At 34.8% G+C, this 27,585-nt stretch overlaps 1 protein-coding gene across 1 annotated transcript; it reads left to right on the forward strand.

The window, feature by feature from the left end:
- The first annotated feature begins 1,089 nt into the window (after positions 1–1,089).
- On the forward strand, positions 1,090–23,552 carry LOC120216518. The gene is given in 4 exon segments (XM_039213912.1): positions 1,090–1,287; positions 1,459–1,537; positions 1,540–1,601; positions 23,481–23,552. Coding segments are annotated over 4 exon segments (378 nt in total). The 3' UTR covers positions 23,520–23,552.
- Positions 23,553–27,585: the final 4,033 nt, after the last annotated feature.

Raw genomic sequence — 27,585 nt, forward strand, 5'->3', positions numbered from 1 at the left:
CGTTAAGGTTGAGGTAAGATTTTTAAAATTTGGGATTTGAGATTGGGACACAAGAGATGTTGCTTTACTGTAAGTTAAAAGATATTTATTTATGGTCTACAAATTTTAAATAAATCTAAGTCATTTATTTATTGGGATTGGAATAAAAATTTCTTTAATTCACGATAAAATAATATTTTTACCCCAAATATTTAAATCTCAAACCCCAAACCTAAACCCTAGATCTCAAATACCAAAATATTAAACTTAAACTTTGTACCCTAAGCTCAAAACTATAAACTCAAAATCCTAATTTTATGTCATAAAATTTAAATCTTAAACTCTAACTAAAAAGAGAAAAATATTATTTTATTATGATTTAAAAATATTATTTATGGATTATAAATTTTAATTAAGTATATGTTATTTATTTATTTAAATCTAATGACTATAACAATAGTCTAAAACTGTTAATTTTACAGTGTAGTGGATTATAACTCATATATAAACTCATATTTTTGGAAATTGATTATAATCTAGAATATGAATTTATTAAGGAAGGAATACATACCATGTAAATTTGTCAAAACAAAATCTATGCATCTAAAATATTTTTACAGAACTAAATTATATCAGTGGTTATAGAATAGTTAATATTATTAGAGGTTTTAGGTTTGAGCACTATAGATAACAAGAATATTAAGTTTTCATTGTCAAATTAAGGATCTTTAGAAATAAATATACCTTATAATTGCTATATTATAAAAAAGAATATTTTATTATATTAATGTAAAAAAATTATTAATAAAAATAGTATTTATGTTATAATGTCCTAAATTTTCTACATCTTAAACAAATCCCACCAAATTAGATTATTTTCTTAGAAAAATGGCATAGTGATGGATACACAGCAGTGCCGCAAGAGGATGAACGGTGCCGTTTACCCTAATGCATCCACCTCTACCTATTATCCACCCTGTGAAAAAGTATTCCCAACTATACAAGTTATGATTACAATACAAATTCAGGGAGAAACCATAAAAATGTCGTGGTTAGCTAGATCGATTGCTAACTCGCTCAAGCTTGACTAAGACGAAGAGGATCAAACCAATGCAGCCTGAATCAGAATTCCGAATCCGATCAAATCCCAACCACGCCTCATCGGATCCCAACACTCCACGTGGCGTCAAAGACGACCTCTCCGAGTTCACCAAAAGCCTAACTAGTCAATTCTGGGGCGTTGTTTCCTTCCTCGCTCCGCCTCCTCCCGATTCAACGGAACGAAAGCACGAGCATCCGGTTGAGAAGGCAAATCCCTCGGTCGCCGTCTGATGATCCGGATGAGTTGTCCGATGAGGATTGATAGGTGGAATCTGTAATAATTTATCAGAGATCGGTGGAAATTCAAGAGTGGAATCTCGCATCTGTAGTAAAATAAACGTCTCGGAGTTCACTAAGTTCGCTTCGAATTTCCTTCAGTTGCGTCCGAGGAAGATGGTCTTGAAAAATACGCGATTGGACGCAGTCGGTGTGACCTAAGAAGTGATTGCTTTCGCCAGGATATGGCGATGCATCCAGAAACTTGGCTCGATTTCCCGATTCCGATGATGGTGATTTTGATGGTATTACTTAATTTGAACATTTAAAACAAGCTGAATTCTTGTTACTTAATTTCTACCTTCTGTTTTTTTATGTGCAATTTCTTTTTCTTTTTGTTCTTTTGCAAATTTTGAATTTTATTTGATTAACTCTGTTGAAAAAATGTCGTGGTTAGCTAGATTGATTGCTAACTCGCTCAAGCTTGACTAAGACGAAGAGGATCAAACCAATGCAGCCCTGAATCAGAATTCCGAATCCGATCAAATCCCAACCACGCCTCATCGGATCCCAACACTCCACGTGGCGTCAAAGACGACCTCTCCGAGTTCACCAAAAGCCTAACGCGTCAATTCTGGGGCGTTGTTTCCTTCCTCGCTCCGCCTCCTCCCGATTCAACGGAACAAAAGCACGAGCATCCGATTGAGAAGGCAAAATCCCTCGGGTCGCCGTCTGATGATCCGGATGAGTTGTCCGATGAGGAATTGATAGGTGGAATCCGTAATAATTTATCAGAGATTGGTGGAAAATTCAAGAGTGGAATCTCGCATCTGTCTAGTAATATAAACGTCTCGGAGTTCACTAAGTTCGCTTCGAATTTCCTTCAGTTTGCGTCCGAGGAAGATGGTCTTGAAAAATACGCGATTGGATACGCAGTTGGTGTGACCTAAGAAGTGATTGCTTTCGCCAGGGATATGGGGCTATTTGACATGACATCAATTTTTTTTAATATTCTCTTTCTTTCTGACATCGTTTTACCAATATTTTTCGAAGTAACACTTTTTTTGTTGAGTTGGCAAAGGTACGTCCCCGGGGACGCGCTTTACTCGTGTTTTCGCTGAGTTGGATGCCACGTGTGGAATGCGCATCCCCAGGGACGCGCCTTCACTGACTCGACTGCCACGTGTGGAAAACGCATCTCCGGGGACGCGCCTTCCATTAAATGCCATAAATACCCCCATCCGTTTTTCCTAACTACCTCTCCTCCTCCCCTATATAAACCCCCTCAACCCTTCCTCATTCTTCACACCAAAATCATATTCTCCTCTTTTATATAACTCAAATTCTCCAACTATTTGAGTTTTAAATTTGTTATTAGTGGTAAGAAATTTATTTTTATGTTAGTATTTTTTTAAATAGTTATTATTTTTTATATTAATATATTTATGTAAATATTATTTTTTTTAAAATAATATTTATATAATTATTATTTATTTAGAATTATTAATTTTTTTTGCTAATTATATTGTTTTATCTACAGTTATAATGGAAAACGAAATGCTGTTGCGATTGGATATTGATCATATCTCCAGACATTTTAGCGATGGTAATATTTTTTATAATTAATGTTAATATTTAAATTTATTTTTATTTTAAAGTTATTATGAATTTATATTAATTTTTATTTTTTATAATGTATATTATTTAGGATACTGATCGTATTTTAGAGACTTTTATTAAAAATCCACGTATACCGACACCGGAACGTATTTTGCCATATTTGGCTTCTGCCGGGTTCGGGTATATTGCAACAATTATAGGCGGTTGCAAACTCGAACATGTCCTAATTTCTGCACTGATTGAGAGGTGGAGGCCCGAGACACACACTTTTCACCTTCCATGTGGAGAGGCCACAATTACATTGGAGGATGTCTCTATGCATCTGGGGCTTCCCGTCGACGGAAATATGATGTGTGGTATGGCGGATGGTGATTGGCAATCAATGTGCATTGATTATCTTGGAGCTGCTCCGCCAGAGTTTAATGGAGGTAGAATAGCTTTATCTTGGTTGAAAGCTAATTTTGAGGTTTTAAATGAAAATGCTTCAGAGGATCAAGCAAAGGCATGTGCTCGGGCATATATTCTACGAATAATTGGAGGAATATTGATGCCCGACAAATCTCGCAACCAGGTGCATTGTATGTGGTTGCGGCATCTGATCGATTTTGATGAAGCTGGAAGATATAGTTGGGGCGCTGCAGTTTTGGCATTTCTCTTTAGAGAAATGTGTCGGGCGACGAATTATAAGAAAACTGCTATCGGTAGATGTCTTCTGCTTCTACAATCATGGGTGTGGTTCCGCATGCCTTTCTTATGCCCGATCGTGAATGAACCATACGTATTCCCCTTATTGTTTAGGTAATTTTCAAACTAAATTTTGATTTAAATATTTTCAATTAAATAGGGTGATATTTAGTTTATATTATATTTCATAGGTGGTCAATGAAAAGAAAGTACCATAAAAGTATACCTACTGGGTTAGAGGAAATTCGTTTACTTATTGATACGAAAGCTGGGTCTGAGGTATGTTTTTAAATTTGTTTAATTATTAATATTTTAATTTAAAATGCTAGATATAATTAGAATATTTTATTTATTTGAATTGTATATTTATATTTCAGTTTCAGTGGATACCTTATGCGAGCGATGAAGTGAAAGCTTGCATCCCACCCCACCTTAGTGGGTCATTAGAGGTATGGATATCGGTTATACCTCTTATATGTTATGCTATTATTGAGTGGCATCCAGTTGATCGCGTGCTCCGTCAGTATGGTTGTACGTAATATATTCCTGGAGCACCTAGGAATTTAGACGACATGCATAACATAGATAGACGAGGAAAGAAAGATGTTAACTGGGTGGTGAGACACAGAGATTGGATTGCGCTTTGGGAGAACTGATATACACTGTTGGCCCCTCGACAATATTACGCTGAAACTGGTCATATGGTTACGGATAACTATATGGACTGGTTTAATGAAAATGGGAAGCCGTTTCTACTTTCGGCGGAAGCACGAGGGGTTAACATTCTTAGGCGCCGAGAAAGACGTCAACCGTCTCAATATCATCGTCCCCCGACGCGTGGACGGAGAGAAGGCGCTACCGGTTCTGCATCAGTCCCACCACAACATCCTTATTCGTCGATGCCGCAGGGGTACATGCCCAGCCCTCCACTTCATATGCCAAGCCCACCAGTTTATATGCCATCTCCGCAGGGTTACATTCCGAGCCCGCAGGGTTACATTCCGAGCCTGCAGGGTTACATTCCTAGCCCGCCAGGTTACATGCCTAGCCCGCAGGGTTTTATACCATATGGAGGTGCATATACGACTATGTTTAATGATCCAGCATATGGTTCATATGCATCTTATTTGGCTGGTGGTGCTTCTCCGCAGACACCTCAATCTCCATTTTATACAGGCCCTTCAGCCCCTTCAGCGTTCATCTCACCAAATGAAGAAAATGCTGCTGATGATGATAGTGAAGATGAGGAGACTGAAGAACAAGTTCCACGAAGAAATCCTCCGAAATAGACACCACCGCCATGTGGAACTCATTCGAGAATACGACATCGGTGATCCAGTTGTATTTAATGTTATTTAAATAATTATATTTCAGAATTTATGTAATTTGGTTATGTTATTTAAATTTCATGGTTGTTACATACATATTTTTAATGTTATTTTTTATTCACATTTAACATTAATGTTTGATCAATGTTTTTAAAATACAAATTATATTATTCAAAATTTAAAATAAAAATAAAATATATTATTCGAAATTTAAATTTAAAATATAAATTATAGTATTCGAAATTTAACATTAAATTTCAACTTAATATTCCAATTGTATTCGAAATTAAAAGTTATATCCAATTATAGTTCACAATACTTAAATTGAAATTAAATTTATCCATACATATGATTTTATCATTACATATATATTAAAACGTATACATTAAAATCAACTTTTGTTGAGTTAATCGATCGACGAAATCGGCCAAGAGGGGGGTGAATTGGCAATTTATTCAAGTCACATTTCAATGCTATTCCATACAATTTCAATGTCACAATCAACTTATCACTTCACATTTATTCATTTATCCAAACATTTTATCTAATTTATTCAAACTTCACATAACGTTTTAATTTAAGTTTTCTTAACTTGCTGAACTTTCAAAAGAAGTTAAATTTTGGTTATAATTTACCTATTTACTGATATCTAGTGTCCCCGAGGACATGAGTGACATAATAGGGCAATGATAACATATTCTATGACAAAATAATGGAAGGCGCGCCCCGGGAACACGCCTTCAAGTCCCTGAAATAATAGGTACTGATATGATAATGTCCCGAGGGACATGAGTGACATAATAGGGCAATGATAAATATTCTCTGACAAAATAATGGAAGGCACGCCCCCGGGAACGCCCCTTCATGTGAATAGTGAAATAATAGGTACTGATATATCTAGTGTCCCCGAGGGACATGAGTGACATAATAGGGCAATGATAACATATTCTCTGACAAAATAATGGAAGGCGCGCCCCCGGGAACACGCCTTCATGTGAATAGTGAAATAATAGGTACTGATATATCTAGTGTCCCCGAGGGACATGAATGACATAATAGGCCAATGATAACATATTCTCTGACAAAATAATGGAAGGTGCGTGTTGAGTTAATCGAATGACGAAATTGGCCAAGAGGGGGGTGAATTGGCAATAAAAAATTTGTGGAAGCTTTTGCAGAAAATTGAAAGTAATTGCACAGCGATTTACAGTGGTTCGACTTTCTCAAACAAAGTCTACGTCCACTACCTTAGCTATCCACACTAAGGATTTTCCAACAAATTCACTAATTTGTTCTTTCTTTTGAGGCCAAAGAGATAACCTTACAATTCCCTCAAGAGTATACCCCAACTCTTGAGAACACTCTTTTCTCAAAGAGAAGATTACAAATTTGCAAACTTACAAGAAAACCTCACAAGGTAAGATGTTTGCACAATTCTAGAACAAAGAAAAGAACACTCAAAGATGAATACAATTGAGCACAAAAAGTGTTCTTGAAAGCAAAATGAATATTGAATGAAAATAGGCTTGAAATGCTCAAACTTGAGGTTTGATGCTTTCTCTTTGATTCTCTCTTGATTCTAGTTGCTTGATGTTTCTTGTTCCTGATCAATGGCTTCTAAGCTTGCTTAAATACACCTTGGATCACTTCTGAACGTTGGGGATGATTAGAGAAGATATTATAGCCGTTTTAGTGTGAAAACATTTAATAAAACAGCTTGGAGCGTGGGGGGAATCGGTTCCCCCTCATAGGGAATCGGTTCCCTAAGTGTAAAATTCAAAATATTTCGACCGTTGAATAGGGGGAATCGGTACCCCCTTGGGGGGGATCGGTTCCCTCCGAGCATACTGGAATTCTCGGAACAAAAATGTTTAGGGGGGAATCGGTTCCTCCTATGGGGGAATCAGTTCCCTCCGAGCATTCTGGAAATCTCGGAGCCAAACCATTCAGAGGGGAATCGGTTCCTCCTATGGGGGGAAATCGGTTCCCTCTGAGCAATCTGTAATTTTTGGCTTTGAATTGGTTCGAAATACTTTGTAAAATTATTTTAAAATTGTTTTATGATTAAAACTTAATTTTACACTTCAGTAAGGATTAAAAATGATTTTTGAAATATTTGGAGTAATGTTTTGATATTCGAATAGTTATATCGAATATACTTAGAAATCATTTGGAAAATCTTAAATCCATTTAACTTAATTTGTTATATCGAAATATTAAAATGTTTCAACAATCTCCCCCTTTTTGATATAACAAAACATTTTAGTAATTTTAAGATTTTTGAAATCAAGTTTTGAAATTACTCCCCCTTACTTTAACACATATTCTTCTCCCCCTTTTTGTTAAATCAAAAAGACATTGTAAAACAAGGTTTTGAAATTATTTAGCCAATTGATTTATTAATTATAAGCTTAAGCTGCTAAGATCACAATCAAAAGAGAGGTTAGCCATTAGTTTAATAAATCAATATTCATAAATAATGTGATATGGCAAAATTGGTCATATTGCTAATGATGATGTAAATGATGCAAAAACGAATAAAACACACCAAACATAAGTTCACACTATCCATAAATCCAAAATCCAACAATCCACAAAATCAAACAATTCAAAATGTTGAAACAATATTCATTTTGTTCAAAGTTTTTAAAGCTAAACATAAAATCAAGCATCCGGATCGGTAGGAGGAAAACGGGCTCGCATAGCAGCCATTTCATGAGTTAGTTCATTGATACGAGCGTTGGTTGATTCATTGTTTGCACGCATCTCCCGAAGAATCTCTAATTGTTGAGCTCCCATTGTGGATAAATGAGACTCTATAGAGGAAAAGCGCGAGTCCATGGTAGCGTATCGGAAATCGAATGTCTCCATAAAGGATTGAAAATATGGAGGCATTTGATGCGTTTGTTGTGCTTGCTCCTCGGGCTGCTCTTCAGGCTGATCAGGCTCATCTTCGGCTTCATCGATATCTTGCATTAATTGCTCAAGCTCGGGATCTTCGTCAGCTTCGGGTGGAGCTTGTGAAGAACTAGCTCCCGGAGTAGAAGATCGAACCCATTCACCGTTTCTTTGTTCTTTACCCATCCCGCTCTCGTTAATGAAAGATTTATTTGTTTTTCTTAAGAGGAAAAACGGCATCTAGACCGACTCTAAGCCCAGCTTTGGAAAACATATTACTCAAAAAGCAACCGTAAACTAGAGATGAACAAAGTTTCTTGTTAGGAACAAGATTTACGGTTTCAACAATTTCAGCAAAAATAATCTGAGGTAGGTTAATTTTAATACGGTTTTCGAAACAATGTAACCACCAAAGATCCAAAGCTCTAAGAGTATAATAACGACCTCCGGATGGTCGAAACCACCAAGAAATCATTAGATGAAGAAAACGCTCATGTAGGTCTAAGACACTCGCACTATCTCTTCTTTTATAACGAGAACCTAAAATTTGTTTTTCATTCGAAATACCATCATTATCTAATCCAAATGTATTGGCTATATATGCCGGGTCAATATATAAGAATTGTCCTAGGAGGTAGGAACGAATTCCTATGGTTTCGGTTTCATCTTGATTTTTAATACAAACGGCATTAGAGTAGAATATACGAACAAGTTGATGGTAAACGATGGGTTCAAGATCAAATAGTTTATCAAATTTCCATTCTTGTAAAATGGGAAGATATTTAAAATTGATAGCTATCATAGCTTGATGAGAAGGAATACGTTCTTCCCGGATTTTGTAAGAATCGAAATATTGATAATACCAATATCGGTGATTTCTAGACCCAGGATGATTAAAACACGAAATTTGAATAGTCAAGTTAGGATCAATGGGATTGGGATTAGGAATAGGATTTTGAGGAATAGGAGGAGGATTTGGTTGACGACTAGAACGACTAGATGAATACCTAGGACGTTTAGGATTTGACATGGTGAAGGAAATCAGAATAGATAGAATAACCTGCAATTTTAAAACAGATGTATGCAATTCAATTAATCCCAAAACTCAAATGAGTCCTCAATATTTCAAGATTCTCTAAATCAATCCTAATGGGCAAAGTTTTTGAAAAACTTTTGAAAAATATGGTTTTGAGAAACAATATATGTATAGTTTTTCATAACAACAACATAATTTAATCAAAACACAATAATTTGAAAAATAACAATTTTTTTTTTATTTCGAAAATTTAAAATTTTTTGAAAAATTCTTGTGTTTTTGATGAAATTAGTTGTAACATCTAGTTTCTAATCCCTAAATAAGCAATGCCCGATCACTATTTCAACCTAGAACTAATTACAACTAATCCTATGTTCAAAATAATGAAATAGAGAGTTTAGAAAAATTACCTTGAAAGATGAAGATTGAGGGGATTTAGATGTTGTTTGCACGACTTAATGATTTCAACAGGTTTAGAAGATGATATTTGAAGTAAATTCCGATTAATATCGTCGATTTGAGACAAAAATGGAGATTTGAGGGTGTAGGAGGTGAAAAACGGCGGAAGAGAGGGAGAGAAGAGGGTTTTGGGATTTTGGGGTGTTCTGCCCGATTTTAACAGAACCCCAGGGGGGTATCGATTCCCCTGTGGGGGGAATCGGTTCCCCTTCAAAGGGGAATCGGTTCCCTCAGGGGGGGATCGATTCCCTCTGCACCAAAATGCTAAAATCCGATTTTTTAAGCACAAAATGCTAAATTAATCTTTTCTAGTGGTATTGGCAACTCATATATCAAACATTAATTATGTTCAAACAATAAATTAATCTTTAATTGATTTTTGAACATAAATTAATTTTCACTAAGAATCACAACTCCCCCTAACTAATAGCAAGAATGCAATCAAAAATTATTATTATAAGCATTTTTCAAGATTTATTAAAAGTGCTAAAATTATTTTAAACACTAAGTGAAGATAGGTTGGTCAAATCTAATTCTCTCCTAAGTGTCCAAAATCTTTCCTTGTCTAAGGGTTTTGTAAAGATATCCGCTAATTGGTGCAAAGTATCAACAAATTCTAGAACTACATCTTCCTTAGTGACATGGTCTCTAATGAAGTGATGTCTTATTCAATGTGTTTAGTTCTAGAGTGTTGGATGGGATTTTTAGTGAGACAAATAGCACTAGTATTGTCACACTTGATAGGAATGGTACTTACTTCAATTCCATAATCAAAAAGTTTGTTGTTTCATCCATAAAACTTGTGCACAACAACTACCAGCTGAAATGTATTCGGCTTCAGTGGTAGATAATGCAACACAATTTTGTTCTTTGAAAACCAAGAAATCAGCATATTTCCAAGGAATTGGTAAGTACCCGGAGGTGCTTTTCCTATCTAATTTGCATCCTCCATAATCCGCATCAGAAAAGCATGCAAGCTAAAGCTAGAGTCTCTAGGATACCAAAGTCCTAAACTAGGAGTGTCCTTAAGGTATCTAAAGATTCTCTTAACAGCTAGTAAATGTGATTCCTTAGGACATGATTGAAATCTAGCACATAAGCAAACACTAAACATAATGTCCGTCTACTTGCAGTTAGATAAGCAAAGAGCCAATCATTGACCTATATAATTTAACATCTACACATTTACCTCCTTCATCTAAGTTAAGCTTTGTTGAAGAGCTCATTGGAGTGTTATGAGGTTTCCCATTTTCCAGTCCAAACTTCTTGAGCATATCTTTGACGTACTTAGCTTGATTGATGAAGATACCATCTTTTCTTTGCTTGATTTGGAGCCCCAAGAAATATGAGAGATCCCCCATCATGCTCATCTCAAACTCACTTTGCATTAGCTTAGAAAATTCTTGACAAAGAACATCATTAGTAGAACCAAATATTCATCAACATAAATTTGAACTACTAATAAATCTTTACCTTTCTCTTTAAAAACAATGTAGTGTCAACCTTTCCTTTTAAACCCTTTTTCAATTAAAAAATTTGACAATCTTTCATACCAAGCTCTAGGAGTTTGTTTTAAACCATAAAGAGCTTTTGTCAATTTTAAAACATGATCCGGAAAATTTGAATCTTCAAAACCTGGAGGTTGTTCCACGTACACTTCTTCTTTTATAAAACCATTTAAAAATGCACTTTTAACATCCTTTGATATAATTTAAATTCATTGAAACATGCAAATGCCATAACATTCTAATTGCTTCCATCCTAGCTACGGGAGCGTATGTTTCATCGTAGTCTATGCCCTCTTCTTGAGTATACCCTTGAGCAACAAGTCTAGCCTTGTTTCTCACTATATTACCACTTTCTTCAAGTTTATTTCTAAAAACCCATCTAGTACCTACAGTAGATTTATTACTAGGCCTTTCAACTAATGTCCATACTTTACTTCTCTCAAATTGATTTAATTCTTCTTGCATAGCCATAATCCAATGTTCATCTTTAATGCTTCTTTGATGTTCTTAGGCTCTATGCATGAAATAAATGCAACATAATTACAGATATTTCTAAGAGAAGATCGAGTAGTTACCCCTTTTGATGGATCACCTATAATTTCACCATCCTTGACATAGTTTACTCTCTTGGAAAAGATACTTCCCTTTCTTCAATGGTTGGATTCTCGGGGGATCATGAGTTTCCTCATCTTTTGTTTCTTCCTTTGATGATGATTTTCCAACGTCATTTCTAACGTCATTTGCTTGTACAATACCTACATCATCATTAACAGAAGAATCATTCCTCGGAAGGGGATTATCATCGAAAACAACATGTATAGACTCTTCTACAACTAAAGTTCTTTTATTAAATACACGATAAGCTTTAGAATTTAAGGAATAACCCAGAAAAATTCCTTCATCACTTTTAGCATCAAATTTACCAAGATTTTCTTTATCGTTGTTTAAAACAAAAATTTACATCCAAAAGGATGAAAATAGCTAAGTTAGGCTTTTATTTTTTGAGAATTTCATATGGAGTTTTCTTTAAAATTGGCCTAATCATTACTCGATCACAACATAACAAGCGGTATTTGTGGCTTCCGCCCAAAAATATTTTGGCAAATTATTTTCACAAAGCATGGTTCTAGCCATTTCTTCTAAAGTTCGATTTTTCCTCTCAACAACTCCATATTTTTGAGGGGTTCTAGGTGCTGAAAAATTGTGGCTAATACCATTAGAATTACAAAACTCAATAAATCCAAGATTTTCAAATTCAGTTCCATGATCACTTCTAACACTAGTGATAGAGTAACCTTTTTCATTTTGGATTATTTTTGAAAATGTGATGAAATTTTCTAATGCTTCATCTTTAGTACTTAAGAATAGAACCCAAGTGTATTTAGAATAGTCATCTACCAAGACAAATGCATATGTTTTCCTCCCAAGCTAGTAGTTCTAGTTGGCCCAAAAGATCTAAATGGATCAATTGTAATACTCTACTAGTTGATACATCATTAATAGATTTAAAAGAAACTCGTTTTTGTTTTCCTTTAGCACAAGCATCACAGATTTTATCATTATCAAATTTAAGCTTAGGCAACCCTCTTACTAAGTTTCCTTGAATTAGCCGTTGCAAAACACTCATACTAGCATGACCTAGTCTCCTATGCCATAACCAACTATCATGCTCATCCTTAGCAACTAGGCATAAATTAGTCATACCAATAGAATCTAAATGCACCATGTAAATGTTTCCTATTCTATGACCAATAAGCATAATCCGATTAGATGCAATGTCAATAACTTTACAACCATTAATTTCAAATAAGACATTGAATCATTTATCGCATAATTGACTAATACTCAATAGATTATGCTTTAATCCATTCACATATAAAACATTTTTAATTTGTATGGAAGATGTATTACCTATTGTACCAATACCTTCAATGTGACCTTTTGAATTATCACCAAAAGTCACTTCTCCTCCATTTTTGACGTTAAGCTCTATGAACCGGCTTTTGTCTCCGGTCATGTGTCTTGAGCATCCACTATCAAGGTACCATGAATTTGAATTTGTTTCCCGTGCCTTGTAGCAATGCTCCTTTCCCTACAAACATAGATTAATTTTTGATTTTTGGTACCCAAATTCTTTTGGGTCCATATTCATTAGTTTCCAAAATCCTAGTTCCCTTAGGTATCCATTTGTGTAGGATATCTTTATCTTTAGTAGTAATGAGTCCTTTAGGAACCCATATACTTCTAAAGATTTTACCATTTAAGGTTCGTTAAGGATATCTATGATTGTAGTTTCTAAAATCTTTTCTAACAAAGTTGGATTTTGAATTTTCTCCTTTTTCAAAACGTTTAGTTCCAACTTTATCAAAAGAAGTTTTAAGATCATCAATTTTCTTTTGATGATCATCATCGACCTTTGAAAGTAAATTTTGCAAATCTAAATTTTTCTTTTCAAACTCTTCTAGTTTGATTTGCAAATCTTTGATTTTACTTTCAAGATCATTGTTGGTTTTGGATATGAGTTTATTTTCATTTTTCAACTTTGAAACATCATTTTTATATTTTAAAAATAATTTCTCATAATCCGAAGCCAACCCATTATATTCCTCTAATAGATCATCATAAGATAAATCATCAAAATCAGATGAGTTAGAGGTTACCTTAGAATCTTCCCCAAATGCCATTAAGCACAAGTTTGCTACTTCTTGTTCTTCTTCATCGGAACCTTCTTCATCGCTCCATGTAGCCACATGAGCCTTGTGCTTATTCTTTGATTGACCCTTCTTCTTCAATTGTGGGCAATCATATTTGACATGCCCTGGCTTTTTGCATTCATAGCAAATGATCGGTCCTTCTCTTTTGGTTCATCTTTGAGCCTTCATTTCGTTTGAATTTTCTTCCTCGGTAAGGTCTCATCATTTTTCTGAACCGTTGGCAAATAATGCCATTTCCTCGTCATCATCATCATCATTAGAATCACTCTCATATTTTGTGGATTTGAGAGCAACTCCAATGTTTTTTCTTCTTCTCCTTCTCCTTTGGTGTCTCTTCAACTTTATCAAGGTCCACCTCATCTTCAAGCATCATCTCATGAGGAGTGAACCGATAAGTTCTTCAAGAGTTAAGGACGATAGGTCCTTAGACTCGATGATTGCCGTCTTCTTTGATTGCCATGATTTTGGGAGGGAGTAACTAACTTCCTCACAAGCTTTTCATTGAGATGATCTCTCCATATGATTTGAGACCATTGACAATCGTTGAAAATCTATCCGTCATAGCTTTGATGTCTTCATTTGGTTTCATCCTGAAATTTTCATAGCTATGCGTTAGAATACTAATTTTTGATTTCTTTACCTCATCGGTACCTTCATGTGTGACTTGAAGCTTGTCCCATATTTCTTTGGCGGTTGTACACGATGAAACTCTTCTGTATTCATCTGGTCCAAGAGCACAAAAGATAATAGGATGGCTTTAGAGTTGAGCTGGAACATTTTTGTATCTCCTTCACTCCACAACCTTGGATGAGTGATAGGCTTAATGTATCCTTCTTCTACGGCATTCCATGCTCCCATGTCACTTGCTTGAATGAAGTACATCATTCTATTCTTCCAATAGGCGTAGTTAGCTCCATTGAAGAAAGGAGGCTTGTTGACGGGCATCGAATCGAGACCGGAGTCGAAGTTTGAAGCGGAGGCCATTGATGACTTTAATAATCGATATAACTCTTCCCGAATCGACTCAAGAGGCGATAAAACCTCAAATGAGTTAGGCTCTAATGCCAATTGTTGAGTTAATCGAATGACGAAATTGGCCAAGAGGGGGGTGAATTGGCAATAAAAATTTGTGGAAGCTTTTGCAGAAAATTGAAAGTAATTGCACAGCGATTTACAGTGGTTCGACTTTCTCAAACAAAGTCTACGTCCACTACCTTAGCTATCCACACTAAGGATTTTCTAACAAATTCACTAATTTGTTCTTTCTTTTGAGGCCAAAGAGATAACCTTACAATTCCCTCAAGAGTATACCCCAACTCTTGAGAACACTCTTTTCTCAAAGAGAAGATTACAAATTTGCAAACTTACAAGAAAACCTCACAAGGTAAGATGTTTGCACAATTCTAGAACAAGAAAAGAACACTCAAAGATGAATACAATTGAGCACAAAAAGTGTTCTTGAAAGCAAAATGAATATGAATGAAAATAGGCTTGAAATGCTCAAACTTGAGGTTTGATGCTTTCTCTTTGATTCTCTCTTGATTCTAGTTGCTTGATGTTCTTGTTCCTGATCAATGGCTTCTAAGCTTGCTTAAATACACCTTGGATCACTTCTGAACGTTGGGGATGATTAGAGAAGATATTATAGCCGTTTTAGTGTGAAAACATTTAATAAAACAGCTTGGAGCGTGGGGGGAATCGGTTCCCCTCATAGGGAATCGGTTCCCTAAGTGTAAAATTCAAATATTTCGACCGTTGAATAGGGGGGAATCGGTACCCCCTTGGGGGGGGATCGGTTCCCTCCGAGCATACTGGAATTCTCAGAACAAAAATGTTTAGGGGGGAATCGGTTCCTCCCTATGGGGGAATCGGTTCCCTCCGAGCATTCTGGAAATCTCGGAGCCAAACCATTCAGGGGGGAATCGGTTCCTCCTATGGGGGGGAATCGGTTCCCTCTGAGCAATATGTAATTTTTGGCTTTGAATTGGTTCGAAATACTTTATAAAATTATTTTAAAATTGTTTTATGATTAAAACTTAATTTTACACTTCAGTAAGGATTAAAAATGATTTTTGAAATATTTGGAGTAATGTTTTGATATTCGAATAGTTATATCGAATATACTTAGAAAATCATTTTGGAAAATCTTAAAATCCATTTAACTTAATTTGTTATATCGAAATATTAAAATGTTTCAACAGTGCGCCCCCGGGAACGCGCCTTCATGTGAATAGTACTCCGATTATAGACACTATTATATGTAACATATTATAAACTTTCAAAACAAACTTCAGTTCACAAGCTTTCAAATTCTCAAATTCCCAAACTCTAAATTCTCAAATTCTCTGAAAATGAGTCATCTTTCTGCTGTTGTTTTGTATGATGGACTAATTAAGGAAGCTGAAGAGGGGGTTATTTTTGAGTCAAATCATTATATCCCCTTAACCTTGAAGAGAAACATCACAATTGAGGAGTTAATCACAAAAATTTCGTTAAAGATTCGTGTAGCAGGCCAGAGAAGACTATCTTCACTTCAATACAGATTTCCTACTGAACTTTTTCCGCTCACGTATACATCATTTCAACTTTCAAACAATGATGATGTTTCTATGATGGTTGATGCTCATATGGGGAGTTCACAATCTCTTATTGAAATGTATGCCACTTTTATTGAGGTTCATGTAACTCGTGGTCTATCATATTCCTCTCACTTTGGCATTGCATATCAAACTGATCAAGTTAATAGCCCGACACAACTGATCTGTAATGATTTCACATCATTAATGGAGGATCCAACGCCAGATACCATGCCATCAAGTTCAATAGGAAGGCATTCATCTGCAACTGCTTATGATCTAAACCCACGTGGCTTCACCAATAATCCATATGGCAACATCTCTTCTACTTCAAGGGGCAGACATTCATCTGCCAATGTTTTCGACTTACATATGGAAATGCCAACGAGACGATAGTCTATTCACATCCCACATGATACAATGGCCTCAAGTTCAAGGAGAGGACACGCAAGCGGGAACTTATTTGACCTCAACATTAGATTATCGGAGGAACCCTCATCTCTACCAGAAGAACCTCTTCGGGAGCCAGGTGCAGATGGTGTTGAAACGGGATTATTCGTTGAACCTGACTCACCACAGTTTAACGTACATTCTGATGATGACGAGGATGACGTTCCGATAAATACAACTCCAGCCGAACTTCCTGCACATATGTATGAGGCTGATTATGATGCAATGTATGAGCCTGAATTTCCAGATCTTCCTGATGTTGGCAACTATGGACTTCAATCATCAGTCAATGACGGTAATTTACATATTGAAATGGAGTTCGCATCGAAGGAGGAAGCAATGATGGCAATAAAGAGTTACAATATTCGTAACTCAGTTCAGTCCCGATTTGATCGATCTAAAACGGAGAAATATGTCTGCTACTGTGTCCAACGTGACAACGGATGTCAATGGATGGTCCGTGTATCAAAGAGGAAGAGGAAGAACAACTTATGGGAACTAACCAGATACAACGATCCTCATACATGTTGTGCAACAGGTATAAACCAGGATCATCCCAACTTGGACTCCAACATTATTTGTCAAGCAATCATGCCCATTGTGAAGCAAAGCTCTCATATAGCTGTTGCAGTGTTGATTTCTGCTATACAGTCACAATATGGGTATATTGTCTCATATAAAAAAGCGTGGTTGGCAAAACAGAATGCCATTTGCAAACTTCATGGCGAATGGGATTCCTCTTACAACGAGCTGCCCAGTTGGTTTCATGTTGTGCAAAGACTTAATCCCGGGACAATTGTTGAGTTTGAAACTCAACATCATTACGTGAATGATCGAATGGTTCGCGATCGCTGCCAATTTTACCGTGTCTTTTGGACTTACCCTCAGTGTATTAATGCAGTCAAGTACTGTAAACCAGTTGTCCAAATTGATGGTACTTTCTTGTATGGGAAATACAAGCAAGTTTTATTATTGGCTGTGGTCCAAGATGGAAACCGCAATATTCTTCCTGTTGCGTTGCCCTCGTTCAAGGAGAAGACACTGAGTCTTGGGCTTTTTTCTTTAAAAATTTACGTTTTCATGTTGTCACCAGGGAACAAGTATGCATTATTTCAGACCGAGGAGCCGGGATAAAAGCAACAATGGACTCTTTGGGTACAATTTATAGACCTCCACATGTTCAACATCGTTATTGTGTCCATCATATTGCTGCAAACTATTACGGAAAATACAAGAATAACGATGAACGTCAGTTAGTCGTGCGGATGGGTATGTTACTTTTTCCCAATTTTTCTATCAATTTCTTATTACTTATTTATACTTCATATTAACTATTACATATTCTTAATGGCTTAGGTTACGAACTCTTACCTCAAAGGTTTGAGTCGATGCTACAAGAGCTGTTTGGCAAAAATAAGAAGGGGTGCGAGTACATTATGGACATCAGCAAAGAAATGTGGACAAATGCATATGACGGGGGGTATCGCTATGGTCATATGACAACAAACTTGGTTGAAGCAATAAATTCAACCTTAAAGGGGGTGCGTCATTTACCAGTCACGGCGTTGGTTAAAACGACTTATTTTCGTTTGGGTCAACTCTTTGCAAAGCTCGGTGGACAAGCTCTTACTTGGATGCAAAACTGACATATTTACCACCCAAGACTAGTAGTTGATTTACAGAAAAAAGTGGCTGCATCAAATGGGATGTTAGTTACAAATTTTTCTCGCACCCGTGAATTGTTTCGTGTAACCGAAATGCCACGTCCGCTGTAAGGGATTGAAGCTAACTCTTTCAGAGTTAATCTGCAAGAGAGGTGGTGTGATTGTGGTTTCTTTCAAGCACTCAAATATCCATGCTCTCATGTCATTGCTGCTTGCTCACATTCGCATTTGGACTACAAAAATTATGTTGATCTCGTATACCAACTTTCACAAGTATTCAAGGTATATGAATTTGAGTTTCCGCCCATAAGAAACGAAAGAGACCCAAATGAGATTCAAACTTGGCTTACAATTGTACCAGATCCATTGCTATTGAGGGACTCAGGTCGTCCAAAATCTACTAGAATATATTGTGATATGGATATTCGGGAGAAGTCAACAGAACAAAAACGATGTGGGCATTGCAGAAACATCGGGCACAATAGAAAAAAATGTCCAGCTCTGTTATCATCATATAACCGTTAACTCTTATGTAATTAATATTGTATTTAAATGAATGTTTTTGTTTCTAATAATTTAATGTTATTGCATTTATATAATTTGTCAATGTATGTACACCTAATAATTTTTTTAACTTTTAAATACATAAATATTTTTAATATATTTAATATAATAATTAATATTATTAGTTATAATTTTTTTAAAATATAATAATAATTCCACCTTCTAAGTAGAGAAAAATATTAAATTAAACAAATTAAAAGTTATTAAAAAATTTATGTATACGATGACACATTTCATGTTCTGATTGGAGGATTAAATTTATTAAATTAAATTTTCAATAAGACTAATTTCATAAAATATGTAAGTCTTGAAGATTAAATATGTAATTATACTAATTTATTAACTTATGCATCAATATTTTCGTTAAATATTGATATGAGATGACTATATTGATAACATTTAAATAATTAACTGATAAAATTAATAGATCGATAATCAAAATCAAAAATAATAATATAACCATATGTGTAATATTATAATTTCATACATTTTTCCTATAACTACAATAAAATCAAAACTGGTTTTCATATATTGTTATATCATATTAATGTAGATAATTCACTCTACCTTTAACACACATTAACAAAATACATTTGATAATTCTTACATTATAATCGAAACATTTTACATAATATATTATTAATTTATAATAATAATAAAAATAAAATATTTATTATTAAACAAAATACGTGGCAGTCGAGCTGGCGAAAAGCGCGTCCCCGGGGATGCGCCTTCCACACGTGGCATCCAACTCAGCGAAAACACGGGTAAAGCGTGTCCCCGGTGACGCGCCTTTCGCCAGCTCAGCAGAAAGGGTGCTACTTCGGGAAATATTGGTCAAACGGTGTCAGAAAGGGAATATTAAAGAAAATTGGTGTCAGTTATGTCAAATAGCCGGGATATGGCGATGCATCCAGAATCTTGGCTCGATTTCCCGATTCCCGATGTTGGTGATTTTGATGGTAATTTACTTAATTTCTAATTTTTTTTATTATTGGGCTAATTAAATTAGAATAATGAACATTTAAAACAAGCTGAATTCTTGTTACTTAATTTCTACCTTCTGTTTTTTTTATGTGCAATTTCTTTTTCTTTTTGTTCTTTTGCAAATTTTGAATTTTATTTGATTAACTCTGTTGCTAGATTTTGTAATGCGTAGCTGATATTGATAACTGATCATTGATTATAGAATGGTGTAATTTTTTTTTAAATCAGTGGATAATAAAATGAAGTAACTTATATTTTGATCCTTTATGGTTGCTATAAAGGATCTATCAATTTCTTTTTGCATTGTGGTTTCCAAATCCGTTGAAGTTTGATATCTCTGAGACTTGGATAACGAACCCTGTATAGGTAAGTTTGTTTGCTTTGACACAGGCATGGGAAATGCTCCCTTTCTGCCTCATGAGTACGTTAAGAGTTGATGGCTAATTGTTTGGCTGTAAAGCAACTCTCAGAACTGCTCATGAGTCTTATTTTAGACCTTTATGTGTATATTTATATAATGTATATAAGTTTGATCATGGTTTGAGAATCTCTGTCATTCAGTGCAATAAACATACAGGTGTGAAGTAGAAAATTTAGTCATAAAAGCTGGTACTTATTCCTGGTATATTTTGTTATAATGTGCTAAGCTTCTTTTTAATGCTCTTGAAGTTTTTAGTTATGCAAGTCTTGGTTGAATCACATTTTTTTTCCTTCCATTTAGATGACATACATGGCAAAAAATGCATATCGTGAATGTAGACAACCGTTTTTGTCCGAGTCTTTTTTTTATTATTTATTTAATTTAATTTTAATATATTATTATTATATTACTTGTTATTACTATTATTGTTGTTATTATTATTTTTTTTATTAATATTACATTTACATTTTGTTTGCAGGCCAACCCATTGCACTAACTCAAGCCCATTACAAGTTGGCCCAGCAGATTACATCAATACAACCCAAAGCCAACAGCCCAGCAACCTAGTAGCAAACCCGGGACCCTAACTGACCTGAACTAGGCCCAAATTTAACCCGATCCAGTGTAATTAGGGTTTTAAAACCCTAAAATATCAAGCCGCACCTAGTGACATTTCACCATCCCAGCCACGCGTGCACTGCACTGCCCCTCTCCCCGTACGCCTAAGCCGACCGCCGCCGAGTGTTCTCGCCCAAGGTTATCATCCACAGTGACCCCCAACAGTGACAACAAATCCATGTCAGCAAAAAACAGTGAAAATCAAAAAAGAAAATAATAAAAATCTCAACAAAATCCCAATGTAATCTTACCGTGTCAAATAAAATATAGGGTAATCAAACCCTATATTCTCGATGACCACAAATCCTTCAACAATCAACAATCACAAGAGGAACATAAAAATAGAAGGAAGAGAAGAACCAAGATCATTCGGGATTCTGGGAGAAAATTAAAAAATAGAGGGAGAGAGAGGGAGCTTAGAAGAGAGATTTGAAGAGAAAAATACAAAAAAAGAGAGTGAGAAGGGGCTTACCTTGGTCGATCTCTGATGAAAGCTCTGGGTTATCGGAGCCGTAGATCTATGGCGTTTGAGCCATTTTTTTTGCCAAACTAGGCTCAGACCCACATCCACGGCGAGAAGACGCTTAAATTGACGTCTTCCTCTCTTTTCTCCGACGCCGATGGATGGTGGTCGTCGTCGGTCGACGGAGGCCGACACAACAGAGTTGCCGGAAGCTGGGAGCTCTCTCTCTCTCTCTCTCTCTCTCTCTCTTTCTCTCTCATTTAGAAAAAAAGGGAGAAGCAAATGAGACTGATGAGATTTTGGGGCGTGTTTTCAAGCTTTAATAGGGGACACCAAACGACGACGTTTTCTAGGGGGACCAGTAGCATTTTCGCGCATGCGTTATTCATTGTAAAGGTCCTCCAGATCTTGTAATCCTCTATTTTAGTCATTAATAGAATGTTAGTTTCTTTTTAATTCGAGCTCTCGTTTTGTATATGTTGCAATTTGGTCCTATTATTATATATTATGCTACAACTGTTATTTTCTGAATTTGGTCACCATGTTTTATATTGTTGCTTTTTAGTCACTAATTTCGTGCTTTGTGTATTTTCGTTGATGTTTGAATTTGGCCACAAGATTTGTAAATTTATTATGTTAGTCACTGTTTTAGCATTTTGGTTTAATTACTTTTTGATCCTTAATGTTTATGTGAAATTTCATTTTAGTCCTAAATTTTATTTATGGATTATTTTATTTTTAGTACTTGTATTATTTAATATTTGCAATCTAGGCTCTGTTTTATTTGTAATTGTTGTTTTTACCCTTAAAGTTTATGCTATTACTATTTTAGTCCTTAAGTTTCTATTTTGGCTATTTTAGTCCTTTAGATTTCTATTTTTACTATTTTGGTCCCTTAACTTTCTATTTTTTCATTTATAGTGCTTTAAGTTTTGGTTTATTTTTAGTCCTTTAAGTGTCTATAATTACTGTTTCAGGCCTTTAAATTTTTTTGTTTAGCTATTTTAGCCCTTTGAGTTTGGTTAAATTATTATTTTGGTCTCGAAAATTATACCATGTGCTTATTTTGTTTGTATTTTGGGTTGAAATGTTTACTTATTTTTATTTTAGTCATTTAATGTATGAATATTTTATATCGTGTATGTATTATTTTTAAGTAAATATTATCAATGATTATTGTATGGAAATGTATATTGTTATTTTGTTGTTTAATATTTATTTCCTTCATGTTTTTATCTATCGTATAATATTCAATTATTTTCAAGAACATCGATTTTGTAGAACGAGCGTGGAAAGTTTCACTTGGCCGAAGTAATAGGATCCGATATAGCATTTTAACAAAATGTGAACTTGAAATAAATTAACTTTATTTTGTTAATTAATTCATCTCATATTTTAAATCAAACAACGCGATGCATGTTTCTCTAGATAACAAGTTATTTTATTTAATGCAAATGTCGATTTTCAATTTTTATTCGATTCGCGTCTTTTAGTCAATGAAGAGAAAATATTCTTTTACTGATAAGAAATATACGATATAGCTTTTTTGACAGAAGATTGCTCATTTCGAAGTTTCTTTTCGACTTAAAGAATTTTCCCTAACAATATAAATAATTCGAAGCAACTCAATAAATGAATCATACTTTAATTTTATATTTGATTCACGATTTTCACAATTTACGACAAAATATAAACGACACAGTATCAATTTAAGTGATGTGGAGTACTAACCTTTCCCTACATGTAACCAACTCCCGAATCCATTAAATCGAATCTTTGTAAACGCAAATCATTTTTGTCTTAAAATATTTTTTCTCAAAATTGTTTTTAAAATTTTTTTTAGGTATTCGTCCTACCTAACTTCAAAGGTCGATGGCGATTCCTTTTCAATTTAACCAAATCAATTAAAAACCGCTATTTTTCAAATTAAAGTCATAATTATTTTTTAAAATAATATTTATTTTTTTTCGAAAAAAAAATTATGACAGCAAATTCAAGGCTTTTGAAAATCTGTCTGAATATTTTGGTGTATTGTCTGAAGCTGCATTTAATGGAATATTTCCGTATCGCTGCTTTGCCATTTGGTTTTCCCTATGGGCTGCTCCACCCTTAATTCAATGATGTTGTTGTGCATATATGCACGGTATGAATGTGGCTAATTTCTATAATCCTTTTTATTGTTTTAAAATATCAGATTTTGATATGTCTGATGAGCAACATGAACATGCCTTAGCTGTTGAACGTCTTGCACCAAGATTGGCTGCTCACGCCTCTGTTCCGCTTACCTCTCTGCTTTTCTAACCGTTAAATGTAGACACCAGATTTTGTCTGGTTATAAATATTATATTATAATTATTACTATTATATTATTATTATTATTATTATATTATTATTATAACAATTATATTATAATAATTATTAATATTATTATTAATATCATTTATGTTCTTGTAGGTTGTACAACAAAACCATGCTTCCCACGCGCTGCTGTCACCTACCGAACAAGACCCATGCTTTAGCCAATAATGTCATATTCAGCCTTTCACGGGAAACCTACAGCAAAGTCATCCCACATTAAACCAAATCAAGAAAAAAAGTCAATCAATTATCCACCAAAATTGAGCAAAAAACAACCGAATCCATAAAAAATTAGAGAATTAGAGATTTCTACCTAAACATGTCATTATACTACCAAATGCAGAAAAAATTAACATGCAATATGACAAGAAGAATTCGGTGGAAAATATAGAAAAAGGGGGCTCGTCAACACAGAAAAGTGGGGGAGGCGATTGAAAAAATCGGGATCTTATTCTAAACACTGGTAACAAAAAGAGGGGGGTTTATTTTTCTTGAAGAAAACAACTGTAAACAAGGGAAATATTCCATCTCTCTATTCGAAAGCAATAAAAGCATTTTTGAGGTAATCCTAGTTTCGTTTTCATTTTCTAGTATATGTTGCTTTATTTGGTTTTTTATTTCGAACCCAAACCAGTAGTAGAACAATCTGTTCTTTATGTTTGTAACCATTTTCATATTCCAGTAACTAACCCAAAGAAATCAACACATGTTCGATCATAAGCAAAATAAGTAGTTCAAATATAATAATAATAATAAAACAAAGAGGATTTGGGGTTTATTTACCAGAGACGTTCGGGTTCCCTCACGGGAACTTACCACGCTTTGGTGAGGTTATTTGTCGCCGATGAACGGCAGTTTTCATGCTGGTTTAACTGCTGGAATTCAAGGCATGAAAGGGTTGGTTTCCATTAATTATTATTCGCAGGCTTAAGAGATAAAAAAACAGAAAAAAAATCATCAAATAAAAACGAAAAGAGAATACAAAAGATTTTAGTTCCAATACATTTTTTTAAGTAACACCAACATGGAAGCAGGTTATTTTCGTAACAACCAAACATAGAAAACTCAGATATTAGATAAACCAAGCAATCGAGATACAGAGAAAGCAAATAGTAAATAAAGGGGTTAATTCTTTCGTTCTTTTTGTAAAGCAGTACCAGTATAAATTCTTAGTTTTTAGTTTATTTTCCAGCAACCTTTTTCTTGTTTCTTCTCTCTTGATTCGAAATGAAAAGCATAGAGAGGGAGACAATAGTAGTTTACCTTAGCCTTGAGAGGTGGTCATCAGGGTTGTCGGAAGTCGGGGTCTCATGAGGTCACCGGAAAGCGTGAAGGTGAAGAGTTAGGCGAGTTTGGAAGCTCGGTTTTGGGTTTGGTCTTTGGGGCCTTGGTCGAGTAGAAAAGGGGTTGAGATGGAAAGACATTTTAGTACGATCGGGTGGTTGTTTTGGTTTGTTTTAGGTCGGGATAGGCGATTTTCGGGGTGAAGGTGGACACCAAGGCATGGTGGCCAGCCGGCGGCGTTGAATGGTGAGGAAGAAGGTCTCGGTCTAACCAGAGGAAGAGGAAAGGAGAGAGTAGAAGAAACGGCGCAGCAATGGGTTGTTTACAAGTGAGCCTAGGGTAATTTTAACCTAAAATAACATATATATTAACTCTCTAAAAACGGCAGTGTTTAGTCTAGGGGAGTTTGACTATTCACTTATGGGTTATTCATTTTATGGGCCATCCAAATTTTCAGTTTCATGCGTTTTGATCCTTAAATCATTGTTTTCGTTTTCCGATTGTGTCTCCATATTTTACCCATATTCAATTTCAGTCCCGTGTATCATTATATTTAAGTATGGTTATTTTAAACATTTAACTTTTAAGTTTCTGCATGTTTCTTTTTAGTCCAACGCATATTTAAGTTTATTTGATGTTAGTCCCTTAGAACGGTATTTGTTTGTTTAAGTTCCATTATTATTTATAATATATTTATTTTTTTAATTATTTTTTTTACATTCAAGATAGTAAAGTTGTATTTAGTCCTATTTTAATAAGTATATTATTTTCTAAGATTTGTAATTTCAGATGTTATGTTTTATTTGGTATGTTTAAGTCACATTTATAATTACATATTAATATCTAGATTATAATTATAGTACAATTAAATATGTGTATATTTGTGTATTAAAATGTCACATTATATGATAATTTTTATCTAAATACTTGTTTAATTAATTTTGGCATGACATCCCTTTTGCACAATGTGTATGTTACTCTCACGTGCATAACTCGACATTATTACATAATTGGATTAAGGGTAATATCCTTTTAATTTAAAATTATTTTAAGTGGGTTATCTTAACTGATTAGATATATGCTTTTGACAATTTTAAACTAGAAGTATATCCCATTAGTGACACCTAAAAATTGATTATCACTTTAAAATTTGGGAACGAAAGAAAAGAAATATTTGATTATTTAAATGTTTCAAGAAAGGTAGTTAGAACTATCTAAGATATTGTCTCGATATTGTCTGATTTATTTTCGGGTTTCGAAGCTCAGCTAAGTGGTTGGCTTCTTGATCTTCTTTTTTTGGGATTTTTTTGCTTTTCTTCTTAAATTGTAGTGGCATACAGTGCTTTAATATGGGTTTCCTGACAAAAGCAACATTGATTAAAGGATTAGTATTTCACCGAGGCCCTCTTCAACCCTTGCGTATCTGTTCAAGATCTTGGGGAATTTCAATTCGATTCCATCAAAATTCTCTCAAGGCTCTTTGGGTATTTGTATCTCTTTCTTCTGATCTATATATTATATTCTCTACAGCTTCATCACAGTTTCTCACAAATACCAAATCTGTTCTAGTTCATCATATGTTTCAGGGGATCCGATCATCTAAAGAGCCAGTTATCGAAAATGCCCTGAGGGATTGGGTATAATGTGATATCGGAAGAAAAAATCAAAGATTGAAGGGTTATGGGAATCTATCTTGCACCACCAGACTTTGTGCTAAACAATTGGACTGCAGAAGAATTACATGTAGTTTACAAAACTGTTTCAGAGTAATGCAAAAAAACTTTCCCTATTGTCTAAACCCCGAAACAATAGGTGATCTTTTTTTAAGGGTTAATCTATTTGTTTTCTATTTTTAATGAATGATGCATTCCTATTAATTCACGAAATGGCAAACATCATCCTTGTATTTTTTTTATTTCTTTATTTCTTTATTATATATATTATTTCATTTTATTTGATATGGGATAGATACTCATGTATTTGTATGTATATATATCCTCTCGTTTGTTATTCTTTCAAGACCTCCGGTATCAATAGTATAAATGCTGATGACTCTGACCCGAAGATAGATTTCGAGCTGCCCATTGTTTAGGGGAAGTTGGATGTTATGATAATGATGAGGGAAGTGACTTACCTTCTGAACTACTAAAAATGGTAGAGAGAGAAGATAAACAAATTCTACCTCATGAAGAGACCATTGAAATCTTGAATCTGGGATCAGAGGAAGACAAAAAGGAGATAAAAAGTGGCACCATCATATTGGCTAAGGGACGACAAAGTCTGATTGAGCTGCTACGAGAGTACAAAGATGTGTTTGCTTGGTCGTATGAGGACATGTCAGGTTTAGACACTGAGTTAGTGTACATAAATTACCAAAAAGCCCAAATGTAAACCGGTACAACAAAAGCTCAGAAGGATACCCTAAATGCTGATTAAATTGAAGAAGAAGTAAAGAAGCAATTTGATGCTGGGTTCCTAAAAGTGGCTAAATATCCAGAATGGGTAGAGAATGGTGTTCCAGTACCAAAGAAAGATGGAAAAGTTCGTATGTGCGTCGACTATAGAGATCTTAATCGGGCCAATCCGAAGGATAATTTCCCTTTGCCACACATAGACACCCTGGTGGACAATACAGATGGAACTTCCTATTTTCGTTT

The sequence above is a fragment of the Hibiscus syriacus genome, unplaced genomic scaffold, assembly GCF_006381635.1.
Source record: "Hibiscus syriacus cultivar Baekdansim isolate YM2019G1 unplaced genomic scaffold, ASM638163v2 tig00110160_pilon, whole genome shotgun sequence".
Taxonomy (NCBI): Eukaryota; Viridiplantae; Streptophyta; class Magnoliopsida; order Malvales; family Malvaceae; genus Hibiscus; species Hibiscus syriacus.